The sequence below is a fragment of the Phoenix dactylifera genome, unplaced genomic scaffold (assembly GCF_009389715.1).
Source record: "Phoenix dactylifera cultivar Barhee BC4 unplaced genomic scaffold, palm_55x_up_171113_PBpolish2nd_filt_p 000829F, whole genome shotgun sequence".
Classification (NCBI taxonomy): domain Eukaryota; kingdom Viridiplantae; phylum Streptophyta; class Magnoliopsida; order Arecales; family Arecaceae; genus Phoenix; species Phoenix dactylifera.
Genome location: NW_024068196.1, coordinates 41,423 through 59,149, shown reverse-complemented (window position 1 = coordinate 59,149; position 17,727 = coordinate 41,423). Strand labels below are relative to the sequence as shown.

General features: G+C 39.8%; 1 protein-coding gene across 1 annotated transcript; it reads right to left on the bottom strand.

Annotated features, from left to right (window-relative positions):
- Positions 1-1,386: 1,386 nt before the first annotated feature.
- Positions 1,387-5,090, bottom strand: LOC120107335. The gene is made up of 4 exons (XM_039120573.1): positions 4,469-5,090; positions 3,925-4,347; positions 2,611-3,826; positions 1,387-1,816 (listed from the first exon to the last, which is right to left on the bottom strand). The coding sequence occupies exons 1-4, from the start codon at positions 5,088-5,090 to the stop codon at positions 1,387-1,389; spliced, it is 2,691 nt and encodes an 896-aa protein (XP_038976501.1).
- Positions 5,091-17,727: the final 12,637 nt, after the last annotated feature.

Below are 17,727 nucleotides of genomic sequence, written 5' to 3'. Positions count from 1 at the left end.
CTATTCATATGAGCAGTAATTTCACGGAACACTGTTCATATGAACAGTGTCATTTCGGAACACTGTTCATCTGAACAGTGATTTCAGTATTTTCGGGAAAAGTTCTTTTTCTTGCTCTATTTTGACGTGAAAATGGGCATATGTGGATTTAAAATAAAGGTCTCCCCTATTTTACTTAGTTTGGAAACGTGATGCGGAGATGGAAATTTCTGAACCGTTGGAATGCTTGGGGGAGCCACAGACAGTGGTCGTGGAAAAGGAATGAAATTAGTTGGGAATTGGCTTTGGATTTGAGGTGGGTCATGATCGTTGATTTGCTTGAACTTGTTCTCGAGCCCAATATTATTTAAATTTAATTCTTGCTAAACTGCTTCAGACCGAACTCGACCAGATAAAATAAACAAGACTAAAAACAAGACTGTGACTTAATAAAAAGGGTTACTCAAATATTTTTCCCATATAAAAATAATTAATTATAACTTTCAATCTAATCAGGACCAAAATCCATTTAATTATAACCTTAGCTTGATTACAACTCCATCAGGTTACCGAATCGGGTCAACACAATCTCCTCCTTATATGTTTTCCTATAGTTTTCATGAAAGATCGCAACCAAGAGAGAGACAAGTTCAGAGTCTGGTTTAAGAAAAGACTTATTTACTTCTTACTATATTTTAAATTTATTTTAATGATTATTCAATTTCATGGTATAATATGTATTTATCAGTTTAAGAGCATAGATAAGTGCTATAAAAAGATAATTAAATTATAAATTATTCAGCACTTATCACCAACTCACGCCGCCGCCCCCCTGTAACCCCTCTTCCACGATCGTGCCTAGGGCACGATCGTAATAGATGGATGGGCCCGGTCTTTTTGGGCCGGTGCGTCCATTCTTTTTTTTTCCTGGGTTCTCACATTCTCCCCTCCTAAAAAAAAATTTCGTCCATGAAATTAATGTACCTGGAATACGAAAGAGTTGAAGGTGTTTGGCTATTATTTTTTCCTCGAGCTCCCAAGTGGCCTCTCTTTCTGAGTGATTGCTCCATTGCACCTTTATATAAGGAGTGGTCCGACGTCACAACGCTTGATCCTTTCTATCCACAATCCGTATCGGGTACTCTTCATAAGTCAGGTCCTCATGCAGACTTATAGGCTCAAAATCTACCACATGGTTCGGATCCGGAATATATTTTCTCAGCATTGCAACATGGAATACATTAGTACGCCTGATAAAGCTGGTGGTAGAGCCAAACGGTATGCTACTTCTCCAACTCTATCCAGGATCTCGAACGGACCAACATACCTAAGGCTCAATTTGCCCCGAACCCCGAGCCTCATCACACCTTTAGTAGGAGATACTTTCAAGAAAACATGATCACCAACCTAAAACTCCAGTTCTCTTCTCCTATTGTCAGCATAACTCTTTTGTCTACTCTGAGCTATAAGGAGCCATTCTCTAATCACCAGTATCATATCCACAGTTTGCTGTACTATCTCTGGACCCAATAATTTTCTTTCTCCCACATCATCCCAACAAATTGGAGATCGGCATTTTCTGCCATTCGATGCCTCAAAAGGAGCCATCTGAATACTGGCCTGATAACTATTATTGTAGGCAAACTCAACCAGCGACAAATAACTATCCCAAGCACCACCCAAATCCATGACACAAGCCCTTAACATATCCTCCAAGATCTGAATAGTGCGCTCCGACTGTCCATCAATTTGTAGATGAAAAGCTGTACTGAAGTCCAGTTTTGTACCAAGGGCTTTATGAAGGCTCTTCCAAAATTGTGACACAAATCTAGTATCTCTGTTAGACACAATTGAAACTAGAATTCCGTGCAGCCTCACAATTTGCTCTATGTACAAACTTGCCAATTTTTTAGAGGAAAGCGAGCTCTAAAAGGCAAGAAATGTGCTGACTTGGTCAATCGGTCAACAATTACCCACACTGCATCATTACCCCTAGGGATCTTAGGCAAGGCAGTCACAAAATCCATAGTGATATGCTCCCACTTCTACTGAGGAATGAGAAGAGACTGTAATGGTCCAGCAGGCCTTTGATGCTCAGCTTTCACTTGCTGACACACTAAGCACTGTGCAACATACTGAGCTATATCTCGCTTCATGCCACTCCACCAAAAATTTTCCTTCAAGTCCCGGTACATTTTAGTACCTCCTGGATGCACTGTATAAGCTGAGTTATGGGCCTCATAAAGAATCTCTTTCTTCATTTCTGGTACTTTTGGCACACATACCCTATTTTCGAATCTTAAAGAGCCATCTTCATGCACTCAGAATTCTGACTGCACACCTGACTCTACCGTTTTTCTGATCTTCTGTAACTCTGGATCCTCTCTCTGAGACATCTTGATCTTTTCAATCAGAGTAGGTTGCACTGTGAGGGTAGCCAATTGTACCTTAAGATCATGTAGTCGTATCTCAATCCCTGATCTCTCCAAATCTAATAAAATCTATTTCTGCGTAGTGATCAATGCTGCCGGCCCATTTGAGGATTTTCTGCTCAAAGCATCAGCCACTACATTTGCTTTCCCTGGATGGTAACTGATAGTTAGGTCATAGTCCTTCAGTAGCTCTAGCTACCTTCTTTGCTTCAAATTCAACTCCTTTTGTGTGAAGATATATTTCAAACTCTTATGGTCTGTGAAAACGTCACAGTGTTCTCCATACAAGTAATGCCTCCATATCTTCAAAGCAAAAACCACCGCTGCCAACTCCAAATCATGTGTAGGGTAATTCTGTTCATATGACTTTAACTGTCTAGAGGCATAAGCTATCACCTTTCCATTCTGCATCAGAACACACCCAAGTCCTTTACGAGATGCATCACTGTAGATGGTGAAGCCTTCTGTTCCAGATGGAATAGCTAGCACTGGGGCTGTCACCAGACGCTTTTTCAGCTCTTGGAAACTCTGTTCACAGTCATCTGTCCATTCAAACTTTACTTGCTTCTGAGTCAAGCGACTTAGAGGCATGGCAATACGGAAGAATTCCTCAACAAATCTTCTGTAATATCCAACCAATTCTAAAAAGCTACGCACTTCAATTACATTGGTAGGTCTACTCCATCCAACTACTGCCTCCACTTTCATTAGATCAACAGAGACACCTTCCTTGGAGATTACATGCCCGAGAAAGAAAATACTATCCAACCAGAACTCACACTTTGATAGCTTAGCATAAAGCTTCTTTTCTCTAAGAGTTTGCAATACTATCCTTAGATGTTCTTCATGTTCCTGTGAGCTCTTTGAATGCGCCAAAATATCATCAATGAACACTACTACAAACTGATCCAGATAAGGTTTAAATATCCGATTCATGAGATCCATGAAGGCAGCCGGTGCATTTGTCAAACCAAAAGGCATGACCAAAAATTCATAATGCCCATATCTGGTCCTGAAAGCTGTCTTGGGCACATCCTCTGCCTTTATTTTCAATTGGTGATAGCCAAAACGAAGATCAATCTTCGAGAAAACCTGAGCCCCTTGTAGCTGATCAAACAAGTCATCAATCCTTGGTAGTGGGTATTTATTCCGTATTGTCACCCTATTTAATTCTCGGTAGTCTATACAGAGTCGGAGGCTACCATCTTTACTTTTCACAAATAATACAAGAACGCCCCAAGGAGAAACACTAGGTCTGAAAAAACCCTTATCCAGTAACTCCTGTAGTTGTTCCTTCAGCTCTTTCAATTCAGCTGGAGCCATTCGATATGGAGCTTTTGAAATTGGACCAGTGCCAGTAATCAAGTCGATGGAGAATTCAATCTTCCTATCAGGGGGTAATTCTGGCAATTCATCTGGAAACACATCTGAAAATTCGTTCACCACAGGGATATCCTCTAACTGGGCTCCTCTTTCTGGGTGTCTAACGCAGCAGCTAAGAATCCTTCACAACCTTTTGCGAGAAGCTTCTTAGCCTGTAGAGAGGAGATTAACTTTATTCGATGAGGTGACTTGCTACCCACCAAACCAAACACTGGCTGACCAGAAATTTGAAACTTGATCGCTTTCTCAAAACAATCAACAGTAGCATGGTATGCTACCAACCAGTCCATTCCAAGGATCAAATCAAAATCATTCATCTCTAGGACCGGCAAGTCTGCATTCATTTTCCTATCCTTAATGTCCAAAATACAGTTCTTGCAAACTGAATTAACTAATATAACATCTCCACTTGACATTGAGACACAGAGATCAAATTCTAATAGCACAGGTGATATTTCATTATTCTTTCTAACAAAATTGGCCGATATGAAGGAGTGGGTAGCACCAGAGTCAAATAAAATATTCACATCATAAGACAATAATCTAATCATTCCTGTGAACATAGTCGCAAGGCACCTAATCATAATCTTTAACCATACATGCATAAACATATATAACCTAACAAAATTTATGACATGCGAAACAAGAGAGAGTATTAGGAATGGATTTATTACCTGTCACCACTGAATTAGAAGTCTTGGCATCCTGCTCCGTGAGTGCATAGACCCGCCCTTGGGTCCTAGGCCTCTGCTGCCCTCCCTCTTGCTGCTGTCCTTCCTGAGGTGCTCGGTTTATAGGGGCTCTCTGAGAGGACTGTGATGCCTGTCGCCTCTGCGGTTCTTTTCCATTAGGACAAACAATAGCCTTATGCCCTTCTTGTCCACAAGAAAAACATGTCCCTCCAACCCAAGTGCAATCTCGCTTGAGATGAGGTCCTCCACATTTGTAGCATCTAATGGCACCTCGGGCTTGACCTTTATCTCTGGTGACAACTTGATTCCATCTCTGATCCTTCGACTTGAAGGATCTACTATTTTGGCTCGGAGAATCAGTGGGTCGAAACTTTTTCTTCATATTCTTTTCTCTGGCAGCTTGGGCATTGTCAAGCCCTTTTTCTATCACCAGGGCTTTGTTAACCACATCTTTATAACTAGACAATTCAAAAGCAGTGACTTGTTGAATCCGTCCCCTGAGTCCATTTTCAAATTTTCTTGCTCGGTCACTATCCTCTGATATCAAAGTCGGAGCATATCGGGACATCTCTTCAAACTTTGTTGCATACTGGGCAACTGTCATATCACCTTGCTCCAGTCGGTCAAACTTCCTATATTTCTGGAATCGGATATCCTAGGGAAAATACTTCTCATAGAAAATCTTTTTAAATCCTTCCCAAATGAAGGGGGCCTCATTCGGACCAAGCTTCCCTTTCTCCATCTCCCACCAGTCAGCTGTCTCACCCTATAACATGAAGGTGGCAAAAAGGACTTTCTCCTCATCAGGGCACCTCAAGGCTTGAAAGACTTTCTCTATCTATTTCAGCCAGCTCTCAGCCTCCATCGGGTCAGCTGTACCTTTAGATGCTGGGGGTACATATTTCTGGAAATCCAACAGATTGACTCGGTGCTCCGGCTGAACTATAGTGCCTTGAAACTGTTAATGTTGCTGCTGTTGTTGATACATTGCTTGCTGCTGCTGCAACTATTGCTGCAAGAACTGCTGTTGTACCTCTACCATCCTCATCATGTCTGCCCTAGCAGCAGCTTGCTGTTGCACCATCATTTGCATCAATTGTGAAGCACTTATCGTCTCCTCAAGCTAAATACTTGGTCCTTCGGATGTCCCAATCTCCGGAGCTCCCATCTCTGGAGTACTGCCAGTAGGGTCAATAGTGTGCTCCTGCTGTGGCACACCCCAAGTCGACGTGGATGAGGTACCTTCCTGCTGTCCAGAGGGTGCCCAAGCCGTGGAGCCGTCCGCAAATCGGATCGGCCTTCTGGCATGCCCCCGACCACGCCCTCGCGCCATATCAACCTACACAATTTTTCCAGCATCAAGATTATGAGATTGAGACAATTTTGCATCCTTAATATGCTAATCACACCATTTTAATATCTTACGTGTTTAGTGATTTTTCCCACTCAGGCTTACTCGAGCCTAAACCCTATGATTCCTAAACCTTAAGCTCTAATACCAAATCTGTCACGCCCCAAACCCATCACTCAGGTCGACCACGTGACACAGCCACATAATCTCTGAAGTAGAACCCTAGAGATCATGTAAGACGTAAAAGGTACAATATTCACATAAATGCCAAAATTAATGATTAATGTAATTAGATCAAATCCAACTAAAATGTACTGATTAATTACATAATTTCAAATATCCATAAGCAAAAGATAAATTAACTTCTATCTATCTATCTATCTAGCAGTCAGACTCCATGCTGATCTCATTTCTCGTCCCACCCAATAGTTTCTACAAATCCAGTGCCTCTGAAAAAGAAAGTAAGTGTAGTATGAGTTTTTCCAGCCCAGTAAGAATCCCAACAACCACACACAGTAATAATAATAAAATAATCAAAGTAACAAATAAATGTCATTTCATCATTTCAAAAGCTCAACAAACAACAAGTATACATAACCAGTACATATACATAAATCTTCTTTACACATTATGTGATCTAGTTTCGTATTACTCTGATCTCCAAGTTTTAAGACTTTTCACTTCTGGCTTTGGACTAACTAAGTTTATGACCCAGTCCAAGACTGCATAAATCCCACGCATAAGCTTGTGGCAGCTATCCCACGCGTAAGCCCGTAGAGGCTATCCTATGCATAAGCTCGTAGAGGCTATCCCACGCATCAGCTCGTGGCAACTATCCTACGCATAAGCTCGTAGAGGCTATCTCCTGACAAAGCTAGTCCAACCCAATTTACATGTCTAGTTTTACATGTTTAGTCCAAGTCCCATCACATCACATATTTTCATAAATCCTTAAAAATATGAATATTCTTCCCAATTGAATTATTTTAATATTTCCATAGCAATCAACATGCACACCTCATATGTGTCGTATTAGCCTATAAAACAAATAAACACATAATTATAAAATAAACCCAACGGTAAATCAAATATCTGCATAGGGGTGCTCAAATGTAGGAATTCTTACAGAAAATGTAGACTGACTCAAGCACGGATCCGAATCATAACCTATGCGCTGGGGTGCTGAGTCCCCTGATCAAAATCTCCTGGCACCGCTGACTCTTCCCCTACAACATTAATTATAAATCCCAAACTAAATTATTTAATATTTAAATATTCTAAACCATAATTCACATCCACTATGGGGTCCATCATCAGGTCCCCAAACATCTCTATCCTTCCAGATCTAGGGCAGTAGGGGTGGCCCGACTTTCACCTTGTACCATCGACCTATGTCGTCGCTAGCCGGGCCGCAACCACGCCGGCGACGATGGCCGGTCCCGGTGAAGAGACCAAGAGAAAGGGATGATTCCTCTCTCTTCATGGTTGGGAATACATTTCCCTCCCTCAAATCTTTTTGATCCAAGGGTAACAGCCATGGTGGCTGTGCCCTCTCCTTCCCCAACCCGACAACACTACTGGCCGAACCATCGCCGGCCGCCACTATTGCATTCGCCGGCGATGGTGGCCGGCCAAGGAAAAGAGAGAAGAAGAGATCTACTCTTCTTCTCACTACAAGAAATGTAATTTTTGCCGACCGTCTTTTCCCGACGCTGGGGGAAAGCATCGGTAAAGTTTGGCTCGGCGCCAACCTTTGCCGACGCTTTTTCCTAGCATCGGTTAATCTCCAGAAACAACGACGCTCTAAAGCGTCGTTAAAACTTTCAGAAACGACGACGCTAAAAAGCGTCGTTAGAAAACATAAAACCCCCCAACCGCTCGCCCGGCCCCCTCTCCTCATTTTCTATCGCTCGATGCCCTAGCTCCATCGCCCGGCCGACTTCTCACCTCCATCGCCGACTTCCCCACTGCCGTAGATGTTGCCCTCGTCTGAGGTAAGCCTCCTTCTTCTCCTCGTCCTCGTCCTCCTGCTCCTCCTCCTCCTCCTCTAGCTGATCTCACCTCCATCCCTAGCCCCGATCGGCAATCGAAGATTCCGCTTCTCTGCCGCCGTCAACCTCGCCGTCATCTGAGGTAAGCCTCCTACTCCTCCTCCTCTTCCTCCTCCTCCTCCTCCTCCTCCAACTCTTTTTTTGTTTCTTGTCTTTAACGCTCGCCCGGCCCCGTCTCCTCATCCTTTGTCGGTCGATGCCCTAGCTGCGCGCCGACATCTCACCTCCATCCCGCGCGAGCCCTAGCTACTCCGCCGCCGTCGACATCGCCGTCGTCTGAGGTAAGTGATCCTCATACTCTCCGTTAAGCTGCATAACTGCTTGCTGTGAACATATCTAATGACTTTCCTAGATTATGCATTTAGAATCCTGTAGGAAAATTTGTTCACCAGTTGAGGGTGTATAATTATGTTGTTTTAGTTTTTTTTTTTAATCTACTGTTTTATCCCTGAAAACAAAAAAAAGAGCCCCATAATAATTATGATGCCTCATGATCTCGTGCACCATTATTACCAGACTATTCAAGAACAGAATATGGGGCCTCTTTGGGATCAGAAGGAGGAGAATCAATTCCATCATGGATGATGTAATTGTGAGAGCCAAACTATGCTGAACAAAGCTGCTCCATTTCTACTCTCAGTCCTCTCTATAATTAATGGTTTGCTTTCCAGATTAGATATGTATTTATCAAATTACATAAACAAAAAAACATATTCAGTTTGGGAGTATCTTTGCTCCCTAGATGTTATGATCTACCCAGGGTTGGTTCGTGAGTTCTATGCCTTCCTGAAAGTTGGAATGGGAGGGCTTATATCTGAAGTCCTCGAGTAAGGGTTAGGATTTCAGAAGAAAGTTTGAGTGAGTTGCTTCATCTTCCCTGCGAAGGAGCTACACCGAAAAAATCAGAAAGTAAGTTGAGAGCTCTACAGCTGATTTTTGAGAGAGAGGATTTTGATTATTTAGAAAATTTAGTAGCTAGCTCTCTATTAGCTAAGATGAGGTTATTGCATAACTTTAAAGGTCGGATACTGTTTCCAAAGAGTGGAAGATTTGATCTCATATCTGAGCGAGATCTGGTTGTTATGGAGCACGTTATTCAGGGCATTCCCCTGAACCTCCCAACTATGATGATCAGACAGATGAGAAAGGCTATATGCAATTCGAGAGTCTCCTTGCCCTATGGTATGATACTCACCCTGGTCTTCCGACAGCATGACATATCAGTAGAGGGAGAGATCTCCAGGCATCTATTATTTACTGACACTTACACTGTACGATCCCTAATTCGCATGGGTTATGAAAAGGTGAATGGGCAGTGGGTGCGTGCAGGAGCAGGGATACATGCACCAAAGGGTGATGCACCAGAGATTGGAGACCCCATCCCTGAGGATGAGGTGCCTGCGGATCATCCTGCAGCACCTTCAGAGGCTGGACCTTCGTCATCCACACCTACGGGATGTATAGAGGAGTTTTGGAGTAGGATGACTGAGCTTGTATCAGCTCAGGTGAGGACTCTCTCTGATGGGATGTGGAGCAGGATGGATAGCATGACTGCTGAGATTAACGATCTTAGAGAGCAGGTAGGAGCTTTACGGAGAGAGAGAGGCTCATGGTCCATCTGTGCCCCGAGCAGTTGAGTCAGAGGTATCGGCACAGAGTCATCCAGCTCAGCGAGTTCCATGCCAGACTCAGTCCCATCAGGCTCGACCTTCCCTCGCCACTTATGCTAGGAGGATGAGGACCAGATCACAGCTATTAGATACCCCCTAGGCTGATGTTAGCACTATGATTAGTGCCTAGGATTTATCTAGTTCTCATATGTATTTTATGTTGATCATGTACTTTGCACTTTGATTGAAGAACATTGTATTTTTGGTGTTAATGTACTACAATGTTCCATATTTGATCAGTAAAATCTGAATGTTTATTATTTACTGCGTCTACTTATCTATTGTCATGCACCAATTTGATGATAACAAATAGGGGAAGAAGTAAGGAAAGAAAGAAGTTGCAATAGGTTATCAAACAAGGTTGAAAATTAATAAAAGGGGATAATATACACTTAAAGGGGAGCGATATGTAACAATGAAAATGTTAAAGTCTAAACTTTTAATTATATTTCAGAATTTGGCACATACCTTTTACACCTCGATACATAATCTGAAACTCTTGCTTTATCTCAAATTTTTGAAGTTTCATCTTTAACCAAATATAAAAGAAAGGGGGAGTAAATCAAAAAGTTCAATTTGGCAATATTTGGATGAAAAAGGGGAAGAATTCACTCTCAAATTTGAAAAGCTGAAATTCACCAACTTGAGCTCTTCTAAAACTGATTTTAAGTTAAGTAACAATCTGCTCATACTCAATATTTTGTAATCATCAAAAAGGAGGAGATTGAGAATGATAGTGGTATTTTGATGATTAACACAACCATTAAGGAAATATCTAATTAGATATTATAAGGTAATATGATACATCATTACTAAGTTCGTCACCCACGATACATTAGAAGAATGATATCAAGATGTACTTCAATGATTACCAATGAGATAAAATTTGCGATAGAAAAGGGATAGTGAATTCTAAATTCCAATATGGCAAAGTTTCAAGTGAAACGTACTCTTAAGTGGACGGTAGTAATTTTCATTGATTAGAGTATGTAACACCACCATGACATATATTCAAAATTGCTTGAAGTATATTTCATTGATTATATGGATGAATCTAACCTTAAGTTGCAGGAAAATGTGGAATGAGTCGACCCCAAGATTGGTGGAGTCGACCCCGGCACATCAAGGAACCATCGGGCACACTTCTGCAAAAATGGCACAGATGAACAGTACTTGGGTCGACCCCAATGGAACTTGAGTCGACCCCACCCTGAGTCGACCCAAACTGAACATGAGTCGACCCAAAGGCTGTGTCATTCAAAAACTGATTCTCTGGAATCCCTGAGAGGGTCGACCCCAATGGAAATTGAGTCGACTCACCTGAACCTTGAGTCGACCCAAAAAGAGTTGAGTCGACCCAAGTGAAAGACGGCTGAAATGTAAGGTTCTGTGTTTTCTGAGAGGGCTGACCCCAATGTAGCATGAGTCGACCCCAGTGAAAGTTGGGTCGACCCCAGTGAAAGTTGAGTCGACCCCAAGTCTGATGAACAGTGGTTTGAGTCGACCCCAAAAAAGTTTGGATCGACCCAAGCACGGGCAGAAGCATAACAGCTAGTTCTGCAGAAGTACTTTTTGTCCTCCCAACAGCAAGTAACGACTAGTTTTTGAAATCTAACCAATGGGGGGTGTCCAATGGATGAGGAAAACTATTTAAAGGGACACTATTCATCAGAGAAAAGAGACTTTTGAAAAATATCAAAGCTTACACAAGAAAGACAAGAGCCCTAACTCTCTTCATCCAAGTACTTTATTCAAAGAGTTAAAAGGAAGTAGTTGAGCAAATTCCAAGAGACATTAAGAGCTCCATCCATCCTTGAAGAGTGAAGCATTCTTGACAAAGAAAAGAGAGGTCTCATCAAGCGATAACTATATTCTAAAGTCTTCTTTGTAGCTTATAATTGTTATACTTGCTCATCTAGGAGTTTCAACTTTCTTCTTCTCTTTAATCACCTTGTAAAGGTTTGTTGGTGAGCCCGTAAAACCAACGGTGAAGGTTTGTTGGTGAGCCCGTAAAACCAACGGTGAAGGTTTGTTGGTGAGCCCGTAAAACCAACGGTGTAGGTTTGTTGGTGAGCCCGTAAAACTAATTGTGAAGGTTCGTTGGTGAGCCCGTAAAACCAACATAGGTTCTTGGTGATCCCGGAAAACCAAAGTGTAAAGGTTTTTGGATTGTGAGCCCGGAAAACAATCCAACTGTAATCTGCGGAATTATAGTAAATTTCCAAGGGGTCGCTTGGGGAGTGGACGTAGGTGCTTAGGAGAGCACCGAACCACTATACTTTTTGTGTGTTTGCATTGTGTATTGTTTTAAACTTCACTCACTCATCGATTGATTAAATTAAGATAGTAAAAATTTAGAGAAATCAATTCACCCTCCCTCTTGGCTTGTCACCTTGGGAAACAAGTGGTATCAGAGCGAGGTGCTCACATAGTATTTGTTGATCTCACAATCAAGAGACAAAGATCATGACAACCCAAGTAGGATGTTCTATGAGTGAGGGGCAATCCACAAATAGACCTCCTCTGTTTAATGGCTCAAATTACACATACTGGAAAGCTAGGATGAGGATATTCATTCAAGCTTTAGACTATGAATTGTGAAATATCATAACTAGAGGACCACACACACCCACAATTAGTATAGAGGGAACAATCATTCCAAAACCAGAAATGGATTGGAATGAGTGTGATAGAAGACTAGCACAACTAAATGCAAAAGCAATAAATGTACTTTACTGTTCACTAGATGTAAGTGAATTCAATAGAATATCTACATGCATCTCCGCAAAAGAAATTTGGGATAAACTAGAGGTCACACATGAAAGAACTAATCAGGTCTAGGAGTCAAAAATAAATATATTAGTTCATAAGTATGAGCTGTTTAAAATGGAGTCCACTGAGTCCATAACTGAAATATTTACTCGATTCACAGAAATCATAAATGGGCTAAAACATTTAGGAAAGTCTTATACTAACTCTGATTTAGTGCGAAAAATTCTCAGGTCTCTACCAAGAGTTTGGAAAACCAAAGTAACAGCAATTCAAGAAGCAAAGGACCTCAATACATTGCAATTGGAAGAACTTCTAGGATCACTCATGACCCATGAGTTGACCATGAGGCAAAATTCAGAAGATGAGGTTAAGAAAAGAAAGACCATTAACTTGAAGTCCACTACTCCAAAATAGAAAACTGAATCAGAAGAATCTGATGAGAAGGAGGAATATGATGAAGAAGGAATGGCTATGCTTGGAAAAAAATTCAGAAAATTCATGAGAGAAAAGAAGAAATTTCATAAAATGAAATCCTTCTTCAAAGGTAGCTCAAACAAAAAAAAGGGTAAGGACAAAGAAAAGGAAAAGAAAATGCCAATTTGCTATGAGTGTAACAAGCCCGGGTATTTCAAGATAGATTGTCCGGAATTGAAGTGGATGGCAAGAAAACTTAAGAAGAAGAACTTCATGATTGAATGGAGTGAAAGTGAGGAGTCAAGTTCGGAAGAGAAAGATCAACAAGAGACAGCTCAAATCTATCATATGGCCAATGACGATGAGGTAGATTCTAAACTTGAATGTGATTTTACAGTAGAAGAGTTACATGATGCATTTTTAGAACTCATGGAAGAACACAAGAAATTAATCAATAAACATAAAGTTCTAAAAGATGAAAATCAATCTCTTATCAAAAAAAAGCAAAAACTATCTAATGACTATGAAACATTAAGTAGGAGATTCACCAATGAAACCAAAATTCAAATTGCTGAAAATGTCAAGTTAAAGGAAGATGCTGAAAAATACAAATCCTTAGTAGACAAGTTTACACTTAGCTTAACTAAATTAAATATGATTCTTGATAGTCAAAAAGCTGTATATGATAAAGCTGGATTAGGATATAAAACAAATAGGAAACAAAAATATTTAAAGAACATATTTGTGAAAGCCAAAAATGAAAATATAACTTGTCATAGCTGCAATGAATTAGGACATAAAGCATATGAGTGTAACTATAGAAAGTCTAGCTACAACAAATTGAGTAATAATCATAAGCTAAAATCCAAGAAAGTTTGGGTTCCAAAAGGAACATCAATCACTAACCCTAAAGGACCCAACATAGTTTGGGTACCTAAAGCTTATTCTTGATCTTGATTGCAGGAGTGTCTTGCAGCTAATAAGGTGGATAAACGATGGTATCTAAATAGTGGCTGTTCAAGACACATGACAGGTGACGTAGAACAATTTGTCATCTTGGAATCTAAGAAGGGTGGAGTAGTAACCTATGAAGACAATGGAAAAGGATTTATCATTGGAAAGGGTAAAATTTTTATTACTCTATCTACCTTTATAGAAAATATTTTATTAGTTAATGGTCTGAAACATAACCTACTTAGCATTAGTCAATTTTGTGATAATGATTTTAAAGTCACATTTGAAGCCTCAGTATGCATAATAACAAATCCTAAAGATAATAGTATTGTACTTGTAGGACAAAGGCAAAGAAATATTTACATGGTAGATCTTCATGAATTAGACAAGAAAAATGGATTATGTTTAATTACTAATGAAGAAAGGAAAAGTGAAACAAGTTGGCTTTGGCATCGTAGACTATGACATGCTAGTATGGACTTAATATCAAAACTAGTCAAGAAGGATTTGATAAAAGATGTGCCAAAATTGATCTTTGAAAAGGACAAAATCTGTGGTTCATGCTCATTAGGAAAGCAAACAAAATCATCATTCAAATCAAAGAATATAGTATCAACCACTAGGCCTTCTGAACTCATATACATGGATCTATTTGGACCCACTAGAACCGCAAGTCTAGGAGGGAAGAAGTATGAACTAGTTATAGTAGATGATTTCTCAAGATATACATGGGTTTCATTTCTTGCACAAAAGAATGAAGCATTTTCAGCATTCGTGAAATATTATAAAAATATAATAACTGAAAAAAAGCTTAGCTTAATAGCAATTCGAAGTGATCATGGAACTGAATTTGAAAATCAACACTTTGAAGAATTTTGTAATGAAAATGGTATCTCACATCAATTTTCAGCACCTAGAACACCTCAACAAAATGGAGTTGTTGAAAGAAAATATAGGACCTTGGTAGAAATGGCACGCACAATGTTGTGCGAGTCAAATCTTCCAAGTACTTTTGGGCTGAAGCTATTAGCACTGCTTGCCATATTCTAAATCGTGTTCTAATACGACCTATAACCAAGAAAACTCCTTATGAACTTTGGAAGAATAAGAAACCAACTGCAAAATATCTTAAAGTATTTGGATGTAGATGTTTCATTTTAAACAATGGCAAGGAGGATCTAAGTAAATTTGATGCCAAGTCAGATGAAGGTATCTTCTTAGAATACTCTACATCTAGCAGGGTATACAGAATATTCAACAAAAGAACTCTTGTAGTTGAAGAGTCAGTTAATGTCATTTTTGATGAGTCTGATAGTGAGTCTCCTAGGAGAGAAAATATTCTTTATGATGATGCAGGAATTATTGACTTTGAAAAATTGAATCTTGATGACGTGCCAAATCAAGAAATGAAAAATGATCTCGTGCCACCACAATCTCAAGACTTGCCAAAGGAATGGAGGTATGCACATGGACACCCTAAAGACTTAATCATTGGTGATCCATCTCAAGGGGTAAGAACTCGATCCTCTCTTAGAAATTTAAATGATTATCTTGCTTTTGTTTCACAATTAGAACCTAAGATTTATGAAGAAGCTAAAAAATACACAAATTGGATAAATGCTATGCAAGAAGAATTAAATCAATTCAAAAGAAGTAATGTATGGACATTAACTGAGAGACCAAAGCATAACTCTGTAATTGGAACAAAATAAATCTTTAGAAATAAATTAGATGAAAATGGGGTAGTCATAAGAAATAAAGCTAGACTTGTGGCTAAGGGATACAATCAAGAAGAAGGGATATATTTTGAGGAAATATTTGCTCCTGTGGCTAGATTAGAAGCTATTAGATTACTTCTATCTTTTGTATGTTTCATGGATTTCAAATTGTATCAAATGGATGTAAAAAGTGTCTTCTTAAACGGTTTTATAGAGGAAGAAGTATATGTAGAGCAACCTCCTGGTTTTGAGAATCATGAATTGCCAAATCATGTGTTTAGATTACATAAGGCATTATATGGATTGAAACAAGCACCTAGGGCTTGGTATGATCGACTAAGCAAATTTCTACTGAATAATGAATTCAGTAGGGAAAATATAGATAAAACACTTTTTCTCAAAAGAAAAGACAAAAATCTGCTAGTAGTTCAAATATATGTAGATGACATAATTTTTGGTGCCACTAATGATGATCTTTGCAAAGAGTTTGCTAAATTAATGCAAGGAGAATTCGAGATGAGTATGATGGGAGAACTAAACTTCTTTCTCGGATTACAAATCAAGCAAACTAAGGAAGGTATCTTCATTCATCAAACTAAATACACAAAGAAAATATTAAAGAAGTTTGGGAATGAAAATCATAAGGAAATAGGCACCCCAATGAATCCCACTAATAAGCTAGACAAAGAAGAAAAAGGAAAAAGTATAAATATGAAGCTTTATAGAGGCTTAATTGGATCCTTGCTTTACCTTACTGCTAGTAGGCCAGACATAGTGTTTAGTATGAGAATATGTGCTAGATACCAATCAGATCCTAAGGAGTCACATCTAAGTGCTGTTAAAAGAATTCTTAGATATTTGAGAGGAACTACAAACATAGGATTATGGTCCTCGAGAGACTCCTATTTAGATTTGCTTGCATACTCTGATGCAGATTTTGCTGGTTGCAAATTAGATAGGAAGAGCACTAGTGGAACATGTCAATTTTTAGGAAAAACTTAGTATCTTGGATTTAGCAAAAAGCAGAATTCAGTACTATTGTCAACGACTGAAGCCGAATATATAGCTGCCGGCAGTTGCTGTGCTCAAGTACTTTAGCTCAAGCAACAACCAGAGGACTATGGAATTAAACTAGATAACATTTCTATAAAGTGTGATAACACTAGTGCCATTAACCTTACCAAGAATCCAGTTCAACACTCTAAAGCCAAACATATTGAAATAAGGTATCATTTTATTAGAGATCATGTTCAAAATGGAAATATATGTATTGAGCATGTGTATACCGAGAAACAATTGGCTGACATATTCACAAAACCTTTAAGTGAAGACAGATTTTGCATGCTTATGAGGAAATTAGGTATATGTGATCCTTTTGATTGAGGAGATATAAGAAGGAACAAGTTATCTCATGATACTCTCGTCCCATTTCGAAAAACCCATGAAACATTAGTCAAACTAGTAATCTATAGATTCCTTGCTCATGTATCATTGTCCCATAAAGAATTTGTAAAGATTGGAGGAAAGGAAGATTTTTTTTTTTAAAGGAAGAGAAACAAAATTTTCTGAACTAGGGTTGACCCAAGTTAGATTGGGGTCGACCCAATGTTGAGTCGACCCAAGAAAAATCTGGGGTCGACCCAACGGCGGGATCCTATTTTTTAAAGAGGGACCTGTGAGTGACATTAGGGCATTGTTTCATCTTGTCCTCTTCCTAAAACCCTATTTCCAACTCTCCAATCTCTTCCAATCATCTCCAAACAGTAGAAGGAAGCTTCCCTAAGCCGTTAGATCAAGATCTTGGAAGGAATGGGACCCAAACGAGCCGTTGCTAAGAGATCCAGAAGAGTTTCACAGACAACCCGTGTTGATAGACATGCTGGAGAGTCTTCTACAGTGCCTCCACAAGGTGAGACACGTGTAGAGCCTCCTCCTCCTCCCTCTCCCTCCGTACAACTTGCAAAATATGCGGAGAGATCGGTGACCATGGGGAGAAGGATCCACTCCGAATTTTTGGATCAAGAAGGGTTCCGGTTAGGGGATTGGATCCGAAGGCAAGAATGGGAGTATCCTTGCTCCCTAGATGTTGTGATCTACCCAGGGTTGGTTCGTGAGTTCTATGCCTTCCTGAAAGTTGGAATGGGAAGACTTATATCTGAAGTCCGAGGAGTAAGGGTTAGGGTTTCAGAAGAAAGTTTGAGTGAGTTGCTTCATCTCCCCTGCGAAGGAGCTACACCGGAAAAACCAGAAAGTAAGTTGAGAGCTCTACAGCTGATTTTTGAGAGAGAGGATTTTGATTATTTAGAAAATT

Bases quoted from the DNA above. Each gene is read 5' to 3' on its own strand.
- LOC120107335 (XM_039120573.1), bottom strand. From the start codon at position 5,090: ATGACAGTTGCCCAGTATGCAACAAAGTTTGAAGAGATGTCCCGATAT. The intron at 4,348-4,468 runs GTAATAAATCCA...CTATGTTCACAG, and splicing joins TTCTAATTCAGTGGTGACAG to GAATGATTAGATTATTGTCT. The intron at 3,827-3,924 runs GTTGTGAAGGAT...ATGTGTTTCCAG, and splicing joins TAAGAAGCTTCTCGCAAAAG to ATGAATTGCCAGAATTACCC.